Source organism: Strigops habroptila, chromosome 11 (genome assembly GCF_004027225.2).
Source record: "Strigops habroptila isolate Jane chromosome 11, bStrHab1.2.pri, whole genome shotgun sequence".
In the NCBI taxonomy this organism is placed as follows: domain Eukaryota; kingdom Metazoa; phylum Chordata; class Aves; order Psittaciformes; family Psittacidae; genus Strigops; species Strigops habroptila.
Genome location: NC_046360.1, coordinates 22,455,415 through 22,479,132, shown reverse-complemented (window position 1 = coordinate 22,479,132; position 23,718 = coordinate 22,455,415). Strand labels below are relative to the sequence as shown.

General features: G+C 38.9%; 1 protein-coding gene across 1 annotated transcript; it reads left to right on the top strand.

The window, feature by feature from the left end:
* Positions 1-417: 417 nt before the first annotated feature.
* LOC115614635 (inter-alpha-trypsin inhibitor heavy chain H3-like) lies at positions 418-21,983 on the top strand. Its single transcript, XM_030501793.1, has 22 exons — positions 418-507; positions 3,698-3,721; positions 4,866-5,032; positions 6,050-6,154; positions 6,570-6,732; positions 7,667-7,777; positions 8,269-8,394; positions 8,956-9,072; positions 9,819-9,987; positions 10,305-10,430; positions 10,692-10,873; positions 11,827-12,012; positions 12,955-13,094; positions 13,496-13,650; positions 15,470-15,475; positions 16,225-16,251; positions 17,183-17,233; positions 17,820-17,933; positions 18,196-18,400; positions 19,559-19,731; positions 21,280-21,391; positions 21,492-21,983. Exons 1-22 carry the CDS (start codon positions 418-420, stop codon positions 21,619-21,621), a joined length of 2,679 nt encoding a protein of 892 aa, XP_030357653.1. The 3' UTR covers positions 21,622-21,983.
* Positions 21,984-23,718: the final 1,735 nt, after the last annotated feature.

Here is a 23,718-nt window from a genome sequence, read left to right as displayed (position 1 = left end):
TTACAGGAGGTAGTTTTGAAGAGGAGCATAAATGGGCTTAGGAGACTGCAAGCTCTGTTAATGGCTGCAACAAATTTGAGCCAGGGACAGCCTTTAAGAAAGTATCAGAAGGATGATGGTTTTCGTTCAGAAAAGAAGTGAGTCTGCAGCAGAGATCAATCTCAGGTGCCCATACAGAAATGGCTGTTGAATGTCTGTTTGGACATACTACATAGAAGAGACATTGCTGACATATTCTGTAAATTCTGCTACAGTATTTTGTAACCATTATGCAAATTCAAAATTCAGTATTTGATTTTTCCTGAATGCCTAATGTTTAATCCCACTTTTCACACTGGGTTATTTATTAACGCTCAGTAAACAAAGCATTATATATTTATACATAGCGTTCACATCGGAACCTTACTTTTTTCCAAAATGGAAAACCATCTATTGGTTTGTATTTTATTATTGATTCCTGCCTTTGCATCATCGGACTTTTTGGTAACACGTGTCAGAAACATCAAGGTAAGTAATCAACCAGGGCTCCCGTTCTTCATGGATTAACTTCCTGCTATTTAGCTGCATTTCTCAGAACGCAAACAGTGCTGCCACCAGGAGGTTTGTGTTCTCTGTTACCAGTGAGCACAATATCAGACTAGTTTACCTCTAATCAGCCTCAGTTTTCAATCAGCTGTGGTGCTCTCCTGTATCTCTTTTTAGGAGTATTGTTTTCCTCGATTTTCCCTGTCAACACCACATAATGGTAAAATGTTGTAGTGGTCTTATTTTTAAATGTGTAAAACAATCAGCAGTGCCAGGGAACTGACTTTAGCACCTGTGAAGCAATGTAAAATATCAGTGAACAGATGCCTTCAAGAAGCAGGAAGCAGAGATGTAACATCCAGGTAAATATCTCCACTATCCAAATTACATGGTAGGCTTTTTCTCAAAAGATATGCATGATACATGCAATGTATCTCTGTCCTCAAAGGGGCTTTTCTGTTTCTGGCTGGATCTCTGAGTAAGGGAGTGCTTCCTGATGTTCTGCCTAATTTTCGTAGTTTAAGTTGCTGGCCACTACTGCTCACCTCAATAATTTCTTTTCCTCTCTTTCAGTAGTTATATACTATGAAAAGTTGCAGAGGTCAAATCTCTTTCAAAGCCGTAGTCAGGTAAACACAATTGGCAGACCCAGTTCTGCTAAGAATTGAACAGAAACCCAAATCAAAGATCCCTACGTGCACTTGCACATCTTGTTCCTATGCATGCAGCTACTAAGGGTGGGAAAGTTTTTTCTAGATTCAAAACTACCAGTAGAATTACATATTCAAAGCACAGGTAGTGATGTTACAGCCTTTTACAGCCCTCTCATTTTGGCAGCAGTGAAAACTGCATAGTTTAGTTTTCATACCTTAGCTGCATTATGGTCTCTTCTCTGTGATATCCAATTAGTGTCACTTAGGATGATGAAATCTTTAATGTTGCTGTAGATTTGGATATAATTTTAACACCTTGTGTTTCCTATGCAGTACTGAGGGATATACACAAACACCTCATTTAGCCTTGTGAATTCCCAGAAGTCGCTTCAAGTTAACTGTCAAGTGTTTCCTGAATCTTTTAGTCATGCTGTGTTTTAGTTTCCGAAGCTATGAAATCAGGGCTTCTTTCAGCAAGTACTGTTTTAGGAGCCCTCTTTTGCCTCCCTATTTTCTTGGAAGATCAAATTTCTCTTTTCCTCTGCTCTTCCTCTCTAATTTCTATAGATTTTTTGCACCTATATTCTTTTCTGTTTTGCTGACAGCAAAACAGTCTTAAATAAAAGCAGAATTTGTTACTGTTATACAACTGAAAAAAAAAGTCTATTAGTGCAACTGGCAAATATGCGAAACTACTATAGAAACATTTTATCAAGTTAACTGTAATTACACAAGGTAGAGCATGTTAAAATCTTGTTTTGGTCTAGAATTGTGTAACATTTTTAAATGAGACACTATAACTTTCTGTCCACGTGGCTTAAAATGACCATGATGTTAGTGAGGTCTCTAGCTACATCCAAGTGAATCATTAAGAATGGAAAAATCACCTAATCCACTCCTCCGTGCAGATCAGGGTCAACTAGAGCAATGAGAATGGCAGAGTACCCCCCAAAATACCCACAGAATCAGAACTCTTTCAAAACCACTACAGAACCCAGAATTCTGATAAAGAAAACGCACAACAGCAATTCTGTAAAATTAATTAAATGCAGGTAAAATTTTTTTTATTTAAGAGGTAGTCATCAGAATTGCAGAATTTGTAACTAAAGAACACGTTTTTGTAGGTTTTTGTATTCTTAAACTGCTTGGTAATTCCACTTTAATGAAAAGTTTGTACCAAACAGATTGACATCTCAGTTGCTTCCAGCTTTTCATTTCCCAGGGTTCGTACCTCAGTTCATGTTTTGTAAGGGGAAATGATTAGCCACAATAACAGTACAGATACAGAAAACATGATTCCTGTTTTGGAAAGGATGAATTTGAATTGATGCATACTCTACACAGGCATTAAAAAAGCCCACATAGGTTTGTGAAACATGAGGGACGTACACACAGAAATCACCTCTGTGGCAATAACAGTTTGAAAGATGAACCTAGAGAAATATACCCACATGTTCTGGCCAGCCTTACAGAAGTTGAGAAGCCTCTTCCCCAAAACCTTGCACTACAGTAGATTGAAAAAACTCCAAAATAAACAGGAAATAATCCTCTGTTCTTCAGCTTCCAACCCGTAAAATTCCTAACTGTGAAAGATATCAAAAGCCTTAAATGTACCTGACATGTACCTGACTTGATACTATGCTGTGTCGTTACCCTGTTTGGTGGAGCAGGTAAACATGCTTGTACAAAATGTTACCCATGAGGTGCTCAGAGCCAAAAGAGATAAGGTTTGTGCAACTGAGCTTGTGGGAATTGAGTTACACAAGCCATTACTGTAACATGATGCACTATGTTCGAAGTCTGTTTGCTTGTTTGGAAGAGCACATTGTATTTTTGTAGAGCTTCTGATATTTGCACCTACTCTGGGGGCAGATATGCCAAAAAAGAGTTCTAGCAGCTTTTTATTTTTCCTCCATGCAGCCTTTCACAGTGACTGCCTCTCTTCTCTCTAAACCTGCTGAATTACCATCTTACCTGTTCCTGTTAGAATGAGAGGCTGGTTTTATTTGATGTCACCCCACAGACAACCTATACTTAAGGAAGCCACATTAAGCAGATATCAGTGTGATCTTTAGGCTCAATGACATTTAAACATAGCACTGAGCACTCAAGCCTTTTCCTCTCACTCTCCCCTCATCTCTCAGGCTGCCCATTACTAGTTTTTAGCTGAAAGAAAGCAACTTCTTGTGTCACTTGAGCAAAATACAGAATCAGCAACATTTAAAGTTTAATTTATCTTTCAGACCCACAGTATTCAAGGTGCACTAACATCAAATGAAAACTAAAACATTCACCAGAGCTAGGAATGCTAAAAGCAAACTAATTATACCTGCCTCAGCTGCCTTCCTCTTCCCTCAAATTTACTTCAGTTTACTAATGAGGACCTTTCTCAAGTCTTCCTTCTCCTGGACAACTTCTTTGAGTTGGAAGCAGAAGATAACTACATAGGTGCTAAGTGATTTATTTCTAAATGCAGCTTTCCTACCTTAGTAATATTTCCCCTGTTTTTCTCTTTACAGAAGCGAAATGCTGATAATGACTTGGTGAGTAAAGCTTGTTTTTGTCCGGACTACTGAGAAAGATCTATAGTGAGAAAAACATTTCTACTGTATTCACAACATGTTTGTGTGAGTCCAGTCAGAGCAAATGGGTGTTTCTGAGTGTGTGTGATGACAGGAATAGCCCAGAGTTGCTTGGTTTAGGCAGTAGGGCTGACTAGAAGGATCCTTTCCAAGCTCAGGTGGAAACTCCTGGACAGTGAAAGAGAATGAACAAAAGATTTTTAACCTTATTGTACTTGAATAAATAGCAGAATTGTTTGAAGTCACCTCTCTATATCTAACAGACATCTATGTAGGGTGTATTTTTACTTTTATGTTGTAGTTGTTTCTAAGGAAGGGAACAGACCTCATCTCTGAGGCTGATGCCACTTGGCACCCGGACTCCCCTTCAGCAATGCTAAAAATCTTTGATTGTGTGGGGACCTTCTTCATCAGCCAGCCCGAGATCAGGACCACTATAAAAACTGTGAGGTTCTTGCCAATGCTGGTTTTGCTGCAAGAATCAGGCCTTGCTGTTGTGAAGCTGCCTAAAGAGTCACATCTGTTGTTACCTACGCTTTCACATAGTCTCCAGCAATCACAGTCCTGAGCAATCAAAGAAAATAATCATTGCCCTATCCATTTGCTTGTTTAAAGAATGAGCCCCAGTAGTGAGGAAGTTGAGAAAAACATAAAATGGAATTTGGAGCCATCTGGAATAATTTAGATCTATTTTTAAGCAAGATGACTACTTATATCCCTGCTCAAAGAGTCATCCACTCAGCTGAGAATTAGACACTAACAGAGTGAGGCAGCAGTAAGAAGTTGTGCTCTTTGACTACCCATAAACAAAAGTGATAGTCTCGGTAGGGATAAACTTATAATGGCAGAATGTTTGCTGTGGTGGTAGCATTTCGTTATAGATGCTGTAGCTCCAACTTGTGGAATAGCACCATGATGGCAATGTGATAGATATCCAAGAAAAAACACAGCTGTGCTCCAGTTCTTATGATTAGGTCTTTCCTGTTTTGTTTTGGAGTGACAGAATGTCCTGACATGATTTCTTTTTACTAATGTGTTTATGGCTGATTAACAGAACCATCAGTGTTACAGCTCTTCTTTTCTTTTGTCATTTTTCAATGTCTAGGTTGTCGATGGGATAGAAATCTGTAGCATGAAAACTGATAGTAAAATCACCTCCCGATTTGCTCACAATGTCATCACCAGTCAAGCTGTCAATCGTGGAAACGTGCACAAAGAAGTCTTCTTTGATGTTGAACTCCCTAAGACAGCCTTCATTACCAACTTCAGCATGTGTGTAATCTTTACAGTATTGTTATCTGTGCAAATGCAACTGGGAGAAACTGAACCCAAATGTTCGTTTTTACATTGCCATTTGATAGATTTCTAAATGTCTCCTGGGTAATTTTCTGGTACTAGTAACTTAGCTTGCAAGACATTTGGAGAAAGGCAAACATTGGTGCCTGTATAGAAAAGATGACTAATTTTCAATTATTTCAATTCATCATCATGGGCCTTAGGGAATGAGGGGTCTTCTCTGGAGATCCATTCACCTTTTCAGAAATACCACTTACTGTGGCATTATCAAACCAGAAGAGTTCCATTACTTCATTTCCCTCATGGTATTAAAGCTTAATTTATATCTTCATTTAAAAATCGTACCTGAAGGAAAGGCAGGAAATAGAATTATTCCGTTAAGTTTGTACCTTTAGATGCAATAATATGCAATTTTCACACCATTATGAGGTTTAATTCAGTTTAAACATGTCCATCTCTGCTAATCACACTCTGCCTGTTTTATTTTCAGTGAAAAGAAACAGTAGTTTCTAGAGCACAACTACTCCTAATGCACACTAGAACTTTTATTATAGGATGAGATTAATCCTTTATGAGAAATGCCTGTTTAATGGTGTAAGAAGTCTAAGGATGTAGTTCAGCTGTAGACAGCTACATTTGGACAGATGAGTCTCATCCAGAGTTGGCTTGCCATGAGATGAGACGAGATGGTCAAGCTGCTGAAGTTAGGAGTATGGCAGGTGTAAGTAGTGTTACTACCAGCTCTGTTTTGATCTAATTCATTTTCGAAGTAAAAATTGGTTTAGATTCTCATGAGATACTGGGCTCAGAGCTCTTCATTCCAGCTAAATCCTCTGAGAAGACTAGCTTCAGTGTAAGTGCTCAAATCTTGGCAATATGAGATTCCTGAAAGTACTTTCCAGCAAAGCAATCAATAAACAGAGAATTGCCTGTAGTAACTTTCTGTGTATTAGTGCAAACCAGTCAGCTAAACTAGGACTTTTTCATCTGCAGGACAATTGATGGTGTCACTTACCCTGGAACTATAAAGGAAAAAGAAGTTGCAAAAAAGCAATATGAGAAGGCTGTTTCAAGGGGAGAAACTGCTGGTCTTGTCAAGTAAGAATGATGTCTTGTGTGGCTTCCACACCACCATCCCCTAGCAAATTGTGAGGTTGGAAATACTTTGTTCTGGCAGATTTCTGAAGTTTGTTTTTTATGTGAACAAAGAACAATCATTAAGTTAGAGTTACTGTAGTGTAAAATATAAAAAGGAAATACAACTTCTGGCTACGTAGGCAGTATGTGCAATTACAAAAGACTGTTTTTGCAGCTTTCACTGACTTGTATGTCCTGTTCCTGGGATTAAGCTCCCAGGGAAACTTAAATAGATTCTGCAGTTCGATTTTAGCAATAGATCAAGATTCCCATCTTTGTTTTATCCCTTTTTAAAAATCATACTCCACCAACCCAAACAATAAATACTGTGAAAGAGGATAAAGAAAAGTCTTTTTCTTACCCACTATAAATACAGAGCTTCAGGAAGAAAAACAGAAAAATTCACTGTCTCAGTCAACATTGAAGCAGCCAGTAAAGTCACTTTTGAACTTGCATACGAGGAACTGCTGAAACGACAGTTTGGAAGATATGAGATGTTCATCAAAGTAAAACCAAAGCAGCTTGTCAAAGATTTTGAGGTAAATGGCGAAGTGTATCAAATTGGCCTGTAACTTAAGAGATGATGAAATTCTGTACATCTGTTGAAAGTGGAGTACCATGGTCATTCCCATTGGTTCACAGGTGAGCTAAAGGCCCATATGTTATTCATATTTCTGATGAATCACATGGGGAGTCCACACCAGTATGCTTTAGTGCAGGTTTTCATTTGTAAGCCTGACAAATTACTCAGGTACTAAGCCTCCAAAAGAAACGTACAGAAACCTGAAAAAGCCATTATGATGCCTTGAGGTAAAGTAGAAGACTAACAGCTTTTACAAATGCTTTTACAGCATAAACTACACCTTTCACACATCACCGTGAAACGACATCATCTTAAATTAGTGATACAGGTATCACATTCTAGAATACTGTGGCTTTTGTGTGCGAAAACTTGCCTTTGCTCATTCCTATTGCCTTGCTAAAACCTAGCTCTAAGGCAAAGTTTTTCTGCTTTATATGCCCAGAAAATGCTGTATAAAAATCATTACGAGACTCAGCATCTCTAAGAGCTTGTGCAGCAGCATTTAAACACACTATGATAGAAGGCATACTGAAATATATTGGGCACAGCTCACACCTAATGGCTGGGTTATGTTTTTGAAGGACTTGAATATTTATTGACATTTGACAAAATTCCAGTATGTAGCTTTCAAACAAGTTATATTTCTATTAAGGTTTATTTGTTTCTGGCTTTGTTTTTAATTTCTATGTATAAAAGGGCCTGTTTGGCAGATGGTGTGTCCACACAAGTGTGGATTTGGACTGCCATTCTAAATTATAAAAGTAAATTTCTTCTGATTTTATGAAAATCCCTCTTTCACATCTGTAGTTGCCTGCTGATCCTCCTGGAAATGGCTATATTGATATGTTGTGAGGTGACCAATGACAATGAATTTGCAATTAATATTTCAGATTGAAGTAAATATCTTTGAGCCCCAGGGTATCACTGAGCTGGAAGCAGAAGGAACATTCATCACCAATGAGCTGCAAAATACCATTAAAAAAACTTTGTCAGAGAAAAAGGTAAATAACTACTGCATTCCACAATATATTATGGTTACAATTCCAAAATAAGAATGCCAGTGCTACTAATGGAAGTGAGAGGAGAAAAAGCAGGGAAAATGCAGTAAAGGCTTGTCTGTGCAAATGAGCTCTCACTCCCAAGCTAGCAAGTTGAAGGCCATCCCCATGCAGTTCAGAAGCCACATAGCTGTTAAGCATGGTACTGTACCCAAACCAGTAGGCCCTGTCTCACACCAGTAACTGAAAACCTGGGTACTGATGGGGAAGTAAACACATGAAGAAAGCTCTAGAGAGCAGCCTTCATATCAGTTAGCCATCAGTAAATATACAAATACATATGGATACAAACTAATACCTAACCTGATAAACGAGGTTATTCTCATATCTGTGAATATAAATATACTAGTTCTACAAAAATGCAAACTTCTTTGTGTTCTGCAGGAACCTTTCAGCTATTAAGGTTCAGATCTAATGAAGGCCTTTCTTTCCAGGGGCATATCTCCTTCAAGCCAACTCTTGATCAGCAGCGAACCTGTGCAAATTGCTCACAGTCTGCCTTGGATGGGGATTTTACTGTAAGATATGACGTGAAGAGAACAACTTCAGATAATTTGCAGGTAAATCTGACAGCTGGAAATTTTGAGCTGCTGAACAGCCTAGCCTGCATAGTAAAGCTCAGGGAGCAGCGAGGGCCAGCTGTCCCCTAAAGGACAGGGAGCTGAATGTGTCAACACAGCTGGCAGCACAGGGGCTTCACCAGCCACGAGCCCACTCCCCACAGTACCTAAGCAACACAGACCCAGAGACGTTAGTCAAATTAAACTGAGAGTCCAGGTCACCATGCAAGTTCGTAATGATGAGGCAGCCCAGTGTCAAAGTGGGAAGTCAGTCTGCAGATGGGATCCAAATCAGTGGAGTCCATGGACAGGTATGGCTGTGACACAGCTGGAGACAGGCATTCTTACAGCGTAGCAGAGGCAGGGACTAAAGGCCCAGGCTTGCGCTTAAATGAAGCCCCTGGCCCTGTGGACAGAGGTGAGACTGGTCAAGGGGGGGGCCTTTAAAACCTTTTTCACCCCCATAGGGGCCAGACACAAAATGAAAGTAATTTCTTCTTTATCCGTTTTATCTTTATGATGTACAAAAGTGGTTTGGTTTTGGCTTTTTTTTTTTTCCAGATTGTTAATGGCTACTTTGTGCACTTCTTTGCACCAACAAATCTTCCAAAGTTGCCCAAGAATGTTATTTTTATAATAGATATTAGTGGCTCAATGTCTGGAAGAGAAATAGAACAGGTAAGTTATTACATTATTATGTGGTCCCAGTGAAAGAGCCTCTGTTGTGATGGAGGGGACAGGGAGGCTGATAGTGCATAAGCACTGCTTAAGCTGTACCAGGCGGTTTTATGCTGTAACCTCTCTAATACACAGAACCATAAGTACTATTGTGAAACATTATTGTAGAACAAAATTCTATACATTTAGGTTGTATTTACTTACTTATAAATGTTATTAGTTCAATACTCTCAATATCAACGTTTCCAGAGAGCTCTGTCATGTGTACTGGACAGTTCCAAAATTAACATGTGCATGAAGTATTATGTGCATTATCCATGTTGTTCATTCTGTGTCCTCTAGGAAGCAGCAGCTCTTTCCATAGGACTCCTCGTTCCAAGCTAATGCTCAGAATTTTCAGGTTCTGATGCATCAAAATATCCATGCTTGCTTGCATGTGAGCAACGTAGCTACCCATTTTCCATCGCTTTCTATTTGCTATGCCAGCTTACCTCAGTGTAAGCAACAATCCATGCCGTGAATCCTGATTTCCCTCTCGGCTGCAAAGATTTACCAGATGTAATTGCAACTGGCTGACTTCACTAGAGTTATTGTGAAATAGACACAGGGACAGAACAAGCTCAGAATTTTTGCACCACTGTGTAAAAGTTAAAAATACCAAATGCTGAGACATTAATCATGTAAAATCTGTAAGCAGCTATTTCATTAAATGTTAAACCACACATTTAAATCTCTTTGTCTTACAGACAAAAGAAGCACTTCTAAAAATCTTAGATGATGTTAAAGAAGATGACTTCTTCAATTTCATACTGTTTGGTAGTGAAGTACACACCTGGAAAGAAACATTAATCAAGGCCACGCCTGAAAATTTGGATGAAGCAAGGAAGTTTGTTCGGGGCATTTACACTCATGGCAGTAAGCACTTCACTGAACTTGCCAATAGGTCTTTGTGTAAATTAATTTATCAGTTCAGTCTGTGAACATGATGCTAAAGATCTGCTTATTTTTATTACTGATGAGACACTCCTAAAGTTGAAATTTACTCGGAACGTAACATCTGTTTTTCCTTATATTTCCAAAATCCAGGTACTTTTCCATTTAAACATCCCCCTACTTGCAAACCCAAATCTTTACTTTTCATACTGCAATGAGATCTCATAAGATTCCAGTGAAAAATGGGCCTTTACTTTGACTGTCTATGTTGAAACCAAATTTCTATGTCTGTCTTGCAGTGACAAATTTACATGGTGGTATAATGAGGGGAATTGATATGCTGAATGCTGCTCATGAAGGAAACCTAGTGCCCAAGAGAAGCGCTTCTATAGTTATCATGTTAACAGATGGCTATCCAAACGTAGGTAAGTTTGTGGTGGATGGAATAATAAAGAGAGTGAATTAGCTAACAACAACAACAAAAAAAAAAGCTCAGTTAAAATTTGCCTCCGTCTTTGACTTCTGGATGTTTTAATAATTTAAATGCTACTGTACCAGTACCATACTACTAAAGCAAGTTTTCGATAATGGCTGCTAAGGAATCCGAACATGTCCAGCCACATTTCATTTTGTGATCATTTTATCTTTTTAAGAAGAAAACTCCAACATTTTCTGGTTTGATGCAGGCATATCAAATACTCAGGAAATTCAGGCACATGTGAAAAAAGCCATTGAAGGAAAATATCCCTTATACAATCTTGGGTTTGGCTATGACCTTGACTACAACTTCTTGGAGAAGATGGCACTGGAGAATAAAGGATTGGCCCGTCGCATTTATCCTGACTCTGATGCAGCTTTACAGCTTCAGGTACAGTAATCACCACTTACATTAGATGAGAGATACATTAATTCAGGTAACTATACAGACATTCTTATTTTGAAGTAATCCAAATCCCAAAGTGTAATCTCATACTGAGATACTCAAGAGTCTGCTGTAATCAGAATATTAGTTACATTTAATGTTCCCCTTCCCCTATATAAGCAGACAGTGGAAGGGAGATACCCTGGGCTACAGAAGAGGGTTTAAAACTTGGCATAGGGTGACACAAGTCATGGTTCTGAAGGACGCTTTGGTATGCAGCAAAATTGCCGCAGTCATTTTCTCTCCTGTACCTCACAGATCATGCAGTTAATGTCATGTCAAGGGACGAGAGGGATGACAAAGCATGAGGACTCTAGATATTCTGTTTTTAGGAACTTTCTGCAAGCAGGTATATCTTACCATACTTCTGAAACATTTTAGTCATATAAGGCATAAGAAGAGGTAGAGGCAGTACAGAGCTGACCTTTTTTATTTCTCACATTCCAATAGCAGCCATTTGAAAACTTCACCAAAGAATTTAGATACTGGATTTCATTGCAAGCTCTGCCAAAATCAAATACCTATAGTCTCCTTTGGCTTATGTCATCATTTCAGACTCTGCAGGGAATAGGTCTAGAAACTTATTTCTGTCAAACAGGGGGAAGCCTGGGATCCCTCTTGGTTAACACTGATGGAACTCATCATCCACAGCATGTTGTTCTCAGATTTTCTTTCCTCTCTCTTAGTGCCACTAAAGAGCTAGTATGATCTTTCTCATCTCTACTTTTTGTAGATTTTTAGGCCTTGTACTCTGAGATTTAACTGAACTTTTAAATATTTCTTCTAAGCTACACTTTCAGTTTTCATTGCTGGGTAGCAGGGTGTTTCTGGGTACAGATCTACCTATGAGTTACAGAAACAATGACAGTTAAATGGTTTTCTTTTTTTCCATCCTGTAGGGGTTTTATGACGAGGTGTCAAATCCCATGCTCACTGATGTGGAGTTAAACTACCCAGAAAATGAAATATCAGACCTAACTAGAACCAGTTTTAAGCATTTCTATGATGGATCTGAGATTGTGGTGGCTGGACGCTTTATAGACGACAACCAAAACCATTTGACTGTAGATGTGAGAGGTGAAGGTGTAAGTGTGGATTTCTTTGACTTACATAAGGTGCACAAAATGTCTGAAAGTTCAAAGCTGGCAATACTTACTTAAAATATTTACTGGTATTTCTTTACGTCAGTGACAGGTTGTGTTACTGCATATGTGAGAAACTAAATGCACCAAAGTCATTGCTTTTAACACTGCAAATTACTTGCCTAACTCAGTCTGGTATGATAGGGTCAGTCTTGAACAACTTTGTGCAGTGACTGGATTATATTTGCTAACAAATAGATCTATCTCTTTATTTTAGTCTCTAAATACCCTACCTGGCTCTTTCAGGAGCCAAATGTTAGTGTCACAGACATTAGTGACTGGGAGAAGAAAACTGATGGATAAGACAGCTGAATATTTGAAATGCCTTCCTCTTAAAATAGGCAAAATCTACTTCTAATACAAACCAAGTGATCTAAATGCCTGTCCAGATCTGGATTCTGTAAGAATATTTGCCCCTGCTATTCAGGAAACATAACACAAACGTATTACAGATCATCTTATCTGAAATACTGTGAACTGCACGTATGCCCGGTGCACTGTGATGTAGTAAATATATTTTATGAAATTAGGTCTATTTCAAATGCAAATAATGTATTATTAGTCAGTTAGCCAGCACATCTGCTTTAACAGGTTCCTGTGTGAAATCAGCACCATAATCAAAGTTCTTTAAATCCTGAGTAGCCAAATTCTAATGAACACAACTGCCATGTGAATTTGGAAACTGCATTATGGCCTACAGTGTACACTACTAACCTTCACAGAAGCAATGGAACAAAGATCCTGATACAACACTAACAATTGCCTGGGCAAGTGGGACCAGACTTTTTCAATTTAATAACATTTTCAGATGTGAAGGTCTTGATTTTGGTAGGTTCTGGATATCTGACTACTTACGATACAGAAAAGTTTCCTTATTCCTAACAGGCTAATGATGCCCTGTCATATACTACACAACAAGATGCTGAGCAAACAGCTAAAGCTTTCCAAGAACAAGAATACATATTTGGAGAGTACATTGAAAGGCTCTGGGCTTATCTCACCATTGAACAACTCCTAGAAAAACGGTAATTATATCTAGAATAACATCTTAGCTATGAACCCTTTAAGCCATCTGATTGGTGCAGCTTCTAGGATGTGAAGCTGAAATGCACTTCAAACTGAGGTGCCAGTGGGAAACCATAAAAAGCAGTAAGAAAAATCTCCCAATCTATCCTCCTCCCCAACCTCAGTATTCCTGTTTCAGGTTGCAAATTACGCAATTTAAAATTACTGCAAACATAAAGCACAGTTTTGCCGCCTGCTTGGATACCCAGTGGAATCAGAAGTGCTCTTAGACTGTAACATATATTCCTTATTGATAAGTTAGCTGCAGAGAAACAACTTCAGTTTAAAGAAAAATTTTTCATCCAGAGTTCAGTGAGTAATTTAGCCATCATTGACGCCAGGAGTCTCTACCTGTATTCAGTATTGCAGCTACCGGAGAAGAAAAGGAGAATCTTACAGCTGAAGCCCTGGATCTCTCACTAAAATACAAGTTTGTAACACCACTGACATCCATGGTGGTAACAAAACCAGAAGACTATGACAATAAAGATGCGATTGCTGACAAACCCATTGAAGGTATAGACATTTTCACAATTTTACTTTATTTGAGCATCCAAGTTCCTTTGATATTCCCCTACAGAAGTGCTTTTGTATGGACACAGTTTTAAACATGTATCTGAAAAATCTATTTTCTAAGCCTTGCACTTGTAAGGTTGATGCAAAATAACTTTTCATTGTAAAGCTCATTTCCATCAAGCCATCCTTCATTACTGAATTGTACAGGCAAAATACTAGAAATTCAAAATAAGTGTAACTTTAAGCTAAATATATAAAGTATTTTGGATCAAAAACCAAAAAGCAAGAAGCAGTTCTAATCTAATAATCAGCTATATTCAGTTTAGTTCATATCACTTTCTTATTTATTTTTCTACATACTTCAGTTTAGGGGTAGATGTAGTAACATCTTTCTACATGAAATGGGAAAATCTGCATGAGATCTTCCTTGTGCAGGATATATCAGGTTGTAAAAAGGAGGAGATTATACCTGTAAAACACACTATTCGTATATATTGCAGAAAGAGAAGCAATTATACTGAAAATGCACAAGTTGTTCTCAGCCCCTCTGATCCTTTGGCTCATTGTGAACTCCTTGCTCAGTAACACTGTGCTTTCATCCAGTTCAGCTGCTTTGTTTAGCCTCTGTGAAATGAAGCAACTCTATTCCTCTTTAGCCAAGTAAGGCCAATGCTATCTGCTCAGTGCACCCCCAAGCCACCTCACCCTCATCTGTATGTGTTGCTCAGGCCATCCTCTTCTCTCCCTCAGCCAACAGGTCTGACAAACTTCTTGTGAGGCTTTTCAATCTCTTCTATTAGCAGCCATTATTTTTTCCACAAACTTTTGCTTGGTGCCCCTAAAAGTTCCTTCCAGGCTCTGTGTGGGCTCTCTGCTGGCTTCTAGATGAAGAAATGCCTCATCTCCTGAACTTAGCAGGATAACTTAAGGCATTTGAGCCTGACAGAGATGCTTACTGGAGGGTAGTGGAATTTTCTTTTGACTGGAGTAAGTCCTGAAACCAATTAGTTGCTAAGTGCCCTTCAATTCTGAGTAATTCTTCAGGCATTCTGCTGAGAAAACTTGCATTATTTTTTGTAACTATCATAATGGGATACTGACATAAAAATACTTCATGTTTAATTTAACATTCAAGCCACTATACAGCATAACAGCTTTAAGTTTACTGGATTCCATAAAATGGAAAAACTTGCCCAAATATCTGACAGAAGTGGCATCTACTCAGAACCATCTTCAGCTCTTTGCTTCCCCTTCCCGGGTACTTGTAGTACAAAGGCCTCTTTCCAAGTAAATCCTCTTTGTATATAGAAAGGGTAGAGCAGTAATAGGAGAAAATGCTCAAAACACTGCTGCTGAATAAGAAAATAAGTTTTACACACCCTAGAGTCTAGATTCACAAACAGGACTATTGAATCATCCAGTCAGAACTAATAAATGAAGCAAATATGTTGAAAACCACAAAAGAGTAAACCCAATAGATACATTCTGCAATGTGGAAATGGCACAACAATAAACCAGTTACTAATTGTGCTCATCGGATGCATAATCAATTGCACTTCTGCTGCCCCACATAACAGCTTTTTACTTTCAGTGTGTTTCTGTTTGACCTACACATATTGTGTTCTATCATTGGGAAGAAGTGGAATTGTAAAATACTGAAGATATGGGTTGAATATCATCAGCTGCTTTGTTTTGTTGTTTGGTTTTGAGGTTTTTTGTTTGTTTGGGGTTGTTTTTCTCAGAATCCTTCCTGTTTAATTACACAACTGAAACAAAATTTCTCTTCTTCCTTTTACTTCTCCCCTGCCCATGGGAACAGCTGAAGGTATGTACATTTCTTGTTACATTTACTTATTATTTTTAATTGTTAGACATGGATTTCCTGCATCACTTACCTCATCTAGGACACAATAGTTTAATAAGATTCTTGGTGAATAAATCAGGAGTGTGTTATAAATAGATAAAAACTTTTCAGCTGAAAAAAATCATAAATACAATTTTCAGCATTGTTCCTCCTATCTCAGATCATTTCAGCATCCCATCACCACAAAATTCAGGCCCAGTACAAATAAGCTTTCTAGGACTAGCACTGTCAACTCCCAGATCCCTGTGCATAGCAGTGGCTCATACAGAGATGTCTTCCTTGATGCTGTGATTGCTGCTACTTCAGCACAAAGCCCTGTCTTCAGACACACCCCCATAGCTGCAGCTGTAAAAAGTGGAAGACTAGAAAAACGTGGAAGCAGGTGGGTCAATCTTACTGATTTCCCAGTTGCGCACTTTAGAACAAGATGGCACAGAGGAATTGGAGAAAAGCAGGTTATCCCAGCAAATTCCAGGCCTTCGGAGAAGTAACATTTTTGCTGAAGATCAGAGAGTGCTTTCTGCCTGTTCATGACATTGGCTTTGTTGCAGTACTACACACACTGGTTTGACTAAGTTTTTCTTTTTTAAATATTTAGAATTTTATGCATAAATACAAGATTTTGGAGTTGGTTTTGGTGGAAGGAAGGAAGTGGGAGATTGTTTTTTGTTCCTTCTAGCCTCTAAAATATCGTTTTGTTTCATTCACAGCACAGGCTGCCACAGCTGCTAGGCTGGGTAAGTCATTAGTTTAAGTTTCTGAATGAAGCAGCGTCTGTCAAAGGAAATTGATTCAACCAACTGAAATTACTGGCGAGATAGAAACTGCCTTTTCTGGGTTTACAACTGTGTTTTGACAAATACTACCAAATTCTGCTCCTGCTACAAGGTTGCTTACTGCTAAAAACACACTTACAGGTTGAACAATACCAGATTAAACAATTTCAACTAAATAGCTTTTAAGGAGTAAATACCAGTTCATCAAACCAGCATTTTTTCCTGAAAGCTGTTTCCCCAGAAGCAGAGGATGGACTTCAATTTGCATCTCCTCTGGAATTATATGAAGCAAGGGACTATAATATCAGCATTTCTGGCTAAATTAATATGTTCAGTTACTTATACAGAAAGAACTTATATGAGAGAGAGAGAGAGAGAGTAACAGACCCTTCAGATTGCTGGCTGGGCAATCCTGGAAATGAGAGAATTACATTGAAGTTTTTGCTCTGGCAGTTAGTCTCTGTCTCTCTCAATCTCTCTTTTTAGTTTTGTCAAGTCTTCATTGAAAAGACTTAAATTCATTCTGGAAAAAAAAAAACAAATGTCAAAACCTCATAAGTATTCAAAGGGTGATGTTGCATTTCCTTGCTGATACACAGCTTAGTCCTGAAGTCTGAGACATTTGTGTTCTACAGATACATTACTTGGGTCTTGTGGAAACCCTCAAAGCAATGTAGACAACAAGTGAAATCTATCTCTGAAGCTTTGCTTGATTCAAAAGGGACACAAACTGTCATTCCATGGATTATGTGCTCTAAAACATAGGATGGAATTAGCAATTTACCTCACACATTAACTTCCTGACATCTTACATGTACTGTGCAGATAGTGTGTAAATATTCATTTTGATGTGAGTCTTTTAACTTTTTTTCCTTCTTTACTCTCTCTGCAGTTCCACAAGTATCTTACCTGTATAGTTCACAACCCACATGGTATACTAGTGGTGAGTAGCGTCTGCTTAGGAGAACAGAGAGGGTATTTGATTGCACAAGTCTTATGAGTCTTTTAGATAATTCCCTTCCACAAAGGCAGACATTTTTTGAAGGGGCTGGTATTTTAATTTGTTTTAAACTTCTCTAAATGCGTTTTAAAGATCAAGTCACTGAGATTATACATGGGCATTTTCTTAGTCCTCCTTCGCATTGCTACACTTAGTGTTGGTAACTGCCTTTATATGAGCTTCCAGCCGTCAGTAATACTTTCATGGCTCTCAGAGATAAGCACTTCGAGGTGGCCATCCTGAACCTACAATCCATGTGCCAAATTTTGCAGTGGTTGAGAGGCATGGGTATATGTCATGTACCAGGGAAAGATGAGGGGAAAAGGATGTAGTTCACTTTGGGGAGATGGTAGCAGCTTCCTTGGGACCCCACCGCTCCTTTGGAGGATGGACTGGACTGAGCTGGGCATCCAGCTTGTGCAGGGACTAGTTCTCAGCATCAGCAATTCCAGCATCACAACATTAAATGTTCATGTGGAACTTTGAACCTGTGTATCACTGTACAAATACCAGTGATTTGCCTCTGCAGTTGATGGAGATCCACACTTCATTATATCAGTGCCAGAAAAAGAAGATGCCATTTGTTTCAATATCAATGAAAACCCAGGAGCTGTGTTAAATTTAATAACTGACCCAGTTACAGGTGAGTTTTAATTTATTTTAAATTCTTTGTGCTCTAGGAAATATTAAACTTTTCTCAATAAAATATTGTTGTCTGTGGAAAGCCACAGAACAGTCCGCAGAGCTTTATTCTACTGTGGCACAAACACACCCAAGTAATTCTGATCTGGTTTTCACCTCATGTTTGTTTCCTTGAGTTGTTAAATTTTCATGACACTCACTCCTTGACATCAGTTGATGAGGCCCTATCTACATAGAACATTGATGTTTCCTCTGTATACTAGGCATCACAGTCAACGGAGAACTCATTGGTGATAAGAGAGCAAACAGTGATGCAAAGATCCAAAACACATATTTTGGAAAACTTGGCATTGCAAATAAGCGCCTGGATTTAAAGCTGACAGTAACTCCTGAGAAGATCACAATTCAGAACGGCAGTGAAAAAACAGGATTCACCTGGCTTGACTCAGTCACCTTGCAACAAGAAGGGTAAGGCTTGCAGAAAGATTATCACGCTCCTCTATTACTGTGTACAGGTTTTTTAGTGTTGATCAATAACAGACTTTTAAGATTTGTTGTCTGAATATACAAAAGAAACTGAATCAAGTCCTGCTGTATTCTGTGTTCTCCTTTGTTGTGTAACTGCTGAATGATTATTCATCAATTCCTCTGCTTGGAATAAGTAAGTGAAGAATTCTCCCTGATTTTCTATCACTACAACTAAGGTAAAACTAGATTTGGTATTGTGCTTAATGCAACAGTGTCTTGCAAACACTTAAAGAGTAATTTTAGACTTAGTGGGTAGTCTTTTAAACAAAACCAGAATAATGTGCTGTAAACAATCTCCATTTTAAGAAATGGAAAATGTGATATTCATAGAATAGGTACATTTTTCCCTGCCAGCAGCTATATTTTTCATGAGATTTATCTATTATTTGTACCAGTGCCAAACGAAGTTTAGAAAAGGAATGGGCAGCATCTCATCCTCCTTTACATTTTCATTGTATACCTGGGGCAAAACTGCCATCTTCTCAAAGCATGGCACTGCAGCAGAAGGAGCACTGGAGCAGAACTGCTGTTCATACAGCAGGCTTATTTTTTATTACAATAGCCACATGGATGCTATCACTTACACAATCAAGCAAGTCTCCTGTGTCCCAGCACTAACCTAGAGAGTTCAGCAGTTGTCTTTTCTGAAAAACAAAAGGTGTCAGGTAGCACCCAGGCAAGGAAATGATGGTTTTATCACATTGCAGGGGGGTTGGACTAGATGACTTTTGAAGGTCCCTTCCAATAAAAACTTCTATGAGTCTATCAATACTATTCTGATTTACAGCATGAGGTGCCATTTCTATATATCCAAACCTGTCTGTGATTAATTGTGCTGTTATAAGACAAGTTTTGGTAGAGACATCTTGTTGAAGAGTTTAAGGCTAGCCAGCCTTTTACAGTGTACTTCAGTAGGAGTTCTGGGCTGCCTGTGAACACACGGAGATTCACATGGACCAAAGTAGATAGCAAAACCTCTCCTTTAATAAAGACCAAGCAATTGATAAAGCCATGTTTATTTGTAGGACATGTTTCTTCTCATTGCTGTTAACTAGGGGATGCACAATGCCTTAAGTCAAGTTTTTCTTTTTTCCTCAGTTTAACTTTGATAATTAACAGAAAAAAAAATCTGGTGCTCACAATGGGCAGCGGTGCCTCATTTGTTATTGTTTTGCACCAAGTGTGGAAGAAACATCCTCTCCACCAAGATTTCCTAGGACTGTATACATTGGAAAGTGACAAACTGTCTGAACAGACCCATGGATTATTAGGTATGGCTTCATTTAGTGCTTTCATGCTTGTCTTTCCTTATGAGGCTATATAATTTGTAGACACAATCTTGGAGTTAGCCTTTCTGAATGGAGATAGCAGAGGAAACATGACATTGATTGGCCAGATTAAGATTTCTGACAAAACATTCTGAGCTCAGACGTTATTCATTATCTGTTCATAAACTCTGCTGCTGCTGCTGCAATCACGAGCACCCACTGTCATCACTGGAGTCTTTGAACCTCTTTAAACCACCTACAGATTATTTTTTTTCTTACTATGCTATTCCTCCCGTTTCCTGGATGGTTTGAGCTCTCCTTTCTCCTAAGCACAAGCACTCTGAGAAAAATGCTCACTGAAATTTGCCAAACCTCAATTAGTGCATCCTGTAAGAAACAAAGTTGTTAAGGTATATCTTGATTTACGAGTATATATTAATGTCACAATGTCTTGCACTGGCTAAGGTTTTCCCCATGTCAGCTAACATTCTTTAGTCTAGTAGAAGGCAAAGTTGATAATTCAGGGATCAAAATTTTGACCCCAATGAATCCTGCTTTCTGGCAGTGCAGTGAGTTTGGTGGTGTGCATTCTCTGTTGGAAAATACACAGGTAGCAACCATTTTACCTTGCCTCCCAGTTTTCACTTACAAAATGAGGTAAGGGCAGCAAACATTCATTTTGGGTCAATAAGTTTACTCATTGTGGAAATTAATGAACTGCTACTCTTCTCAGTCTTGATATGCACTTTGAGGCCCAAGGAGAGTGAGCCAAGGTATAGCAGTGGTAGTACCTTAGATCCATGCTGTAACAAAACAGAAAAGGAGCAGAATAAGGATGGAATGTTATTTATGCTTTCCTGCTCCGTGCTCCTCACAAATGACCTCTCCACACAGAAATTACTCTGCTGTGACATGAATTGCAAGTAGCAAGAAAATTGTGCAAGGCCCATGTGATGTGGGTACACCATGTTACATACAGTTCAGTGACTTACACCCCTTATCTCTATTTTCATCATCTTTGACTTTGCCCCTGTACTTCACTAAGTAATCTAAAATGTCTGCTCATTGTAGCACCTAAAGCACCAGCAGCATCCTGCACCAGCCCAGACAGGGCAAAAGTGTGTGAAAGCTCATCCTGGCAGGAGTGTGAAAATTCTTTAGGTGTCAGCCTTATTCTAAGCATAACCACATCCAAGAGGTTCAGAGCTCAACACATGCACTGTTTGATGTAAGAAAGCTAATGACTTGGAGAGTACGTAATAAATACAACTGAATAGACAAGACATAAAGTGAGGATATCATGAAGGGTATCTAGAAAAGGCTAGTTTTACTGTGCACTGAGAAGTTGGAATTTACATCCAGATGACACACAGAGAATTCTGGCATGTGTTCAACCTTACACAAAACTTGGTGTTTACTTATCCATTCACAACCCTGAAGGGACATGGAAAGCAGCACGGCAATGCAGAAATTCCATTGTGCCTGCTTGGTTTGTTCCTGTTCTAGTGTGTGCAGCATGCCTGAAATGGTAATTTTGGCTTCTATTTTTAGGACAGTTTTTCCACCCCATTGACTTCACCATACTTGAAATTCATCCCGGGTCTGATCCCAAGAAACCAGATGCCACAATGATTGTTAAAAACAATGAACTGACAGTAACAAGGTAAACAATAATTAAGTCCTTAGCAAAGACTTAGGACAGATTACCTTGTCAAAGTGCTGTTTCTGCTTCCATACTCCCATGACGCTGTTTCTCCTTTCAGGGGCTGGCAGAGGGATTACAGAATCGATCCGAAGCGCGGCGTCGATATCCCTTGCTGGTTTGTTCATAACAACGGAGCTGGGCTGATAGATGGTGTTCATACGGACTATATTGTTTCCAGTCTGTTTTAAACAGCTACTTCTTCCTCCAAATTCATGGGTGTACAGAGTAGCTGTCTGAAAGGATAGTATTTTTCAATGTTTAAGATCTATTAAACATACACAAACGTTACGGTGTTTGGCAGTGCCAATGTATGATGGATTCTCACAGAGAGTTTTAGTGCATATTTGATCCAATCTGAAGTGCTGAACAGCTCTTCTGCTTGTGTGCACAGATATCACTCATCCCCTGAAACATTTTACTGAGTTAATTCACTAGTTTTAACATTCTGACTTAAAATTTGACTTTGTAAAACATGAGAGAAACATTCTGCCCAAGTTTACATCAGTAACTGAGTGTCAGGAGTGATTTAAATAAAAGCATCAGTACTTAATGCCTTGTCCTAATATTCCAACAGCTATCAATGTTTTCATTCCTGTTTCCCAAAGCCCAGGATACCAGATGCATTTAGAAGTTCAGCAGAAGAGGACAGCTGAACAGGCCAGCATCTGTTTAAGGGTAGTCCTATAGTACTTCAAACCAACCGACACTTGACAGCACAGTGCTAAGGCTGGTGCAGGGCCATCGCTCCAGATGACTGTTAGCATCCAGGATGCCTGTATTTTAGTGTTTTAATTTGAACCCAACTTGTGAATGCCCAAATCTTTATAAATTAATGAAATGCCACAGTTCCAAACAGCACTCAGATTTAAGGAATAGAACCTGTCTTTCAGGCAGTATCTTTTTTGTGAAATTTTATTGAAAGGCCATTGCAGTCTTCCAGTAAAATTCCTCCCTCCATTGCCATAACTGAATTTATGCACATATTTCAGGACAAGAAGTGTCCCATTTATTTATATATTCATGTTGTAATGGAAGAAATTGTAAGCTGTTAGTTCTAAAGCAAAAAATAAGCATATTTCTTAATTACTTTGAGTTTTCTTTTAATCAGATCAGTTGTAGCAAGGTAACTGTGGTCTCACATGGCAAATTAGAAATTTCCCCTACTATTATACAAGGAGAGAAAGTCCGCATGTGGGAGAGTGCAGACACGTTGGATCCTGAGCCAGGAGCTGAGGGACTGCCCATCAGGGCTGGTCCTGTACTCACTTGCTCCATTGAAACAAATCTGTACCAGTGGAGAGCAGATCTTGCCCTACCTGGCAGCAAAGTTCAGGCACACGGCAACACCGGGCACAGCCTCAGCTACAGCTTTCCTCTTTAATTCATGGGAATGAGGCAAACCTCTGGAGGTGGTCAGAGCACTGTTGGCCATGACTGAACTGTCAACCAGAAGCTGACCTCAGGGGCTGGAGTCTGCTTTGCATTGCTTCTGTGCAGGCTGAGGCACTCCCGCTTACACTAGAGATAGAAAAATCCCTTTTAATATGTAGCTCTTCCAAGATTCTGGCAACGTAGGAGATAACCACAAATGTAACTACTGGTAACGATAACGAGATAAAGAAGTAGCAGACAGATGCTTAGTTAGAGAAAACTTTTACTCCTACTACTGACATGGAGACACCCTATAACTAAAAGCAGGGAGCTTTTAATTCACATAAATCCACTGATAAAATCCAGGACCATCAGCACGTAATCCAAACACCGAGTTCATTTATAACAGAAATAATCTCTTGCCTTTCAAACTGGTGAACCTGTTCATGATGTGGCAAAACAAGAAATCTGGTTCTTCCAGTTCCCAAATTCCACATTTTTTGTCATGTAATTTGTCCAGCCAAATCTGCATCTCCAAAGGTGCATCTTGAAAGCACAAACAAGTCACACAAATACATCTTGGTATCATGTCTACACGGTTCTTTTGAAAAACAGGCTTCTAGTTGTGTAGTTTGCTTTATCTGACTGACTTTGGCAAGAAATTGCTTCTCTTTTAGTAGCTTTAAATTACTAAAGATTTTCCAGTTACAAATTATTGGCAGGATAAAAAGCAACCCGTGCTAAACCTTCTTACAATGCTGTCAGATTTATGGGTTCAAAGATGCATAGGAACTGAAGCTCTGAACACAAAATACTTCTGGAGTTAAAATTTATAACAAACCCCCGAAGACTAAAACTACAACTTGCATCCCACGGGCAGAGGCTTCTGTGTGTACATTTCCTCCAAAACGCTG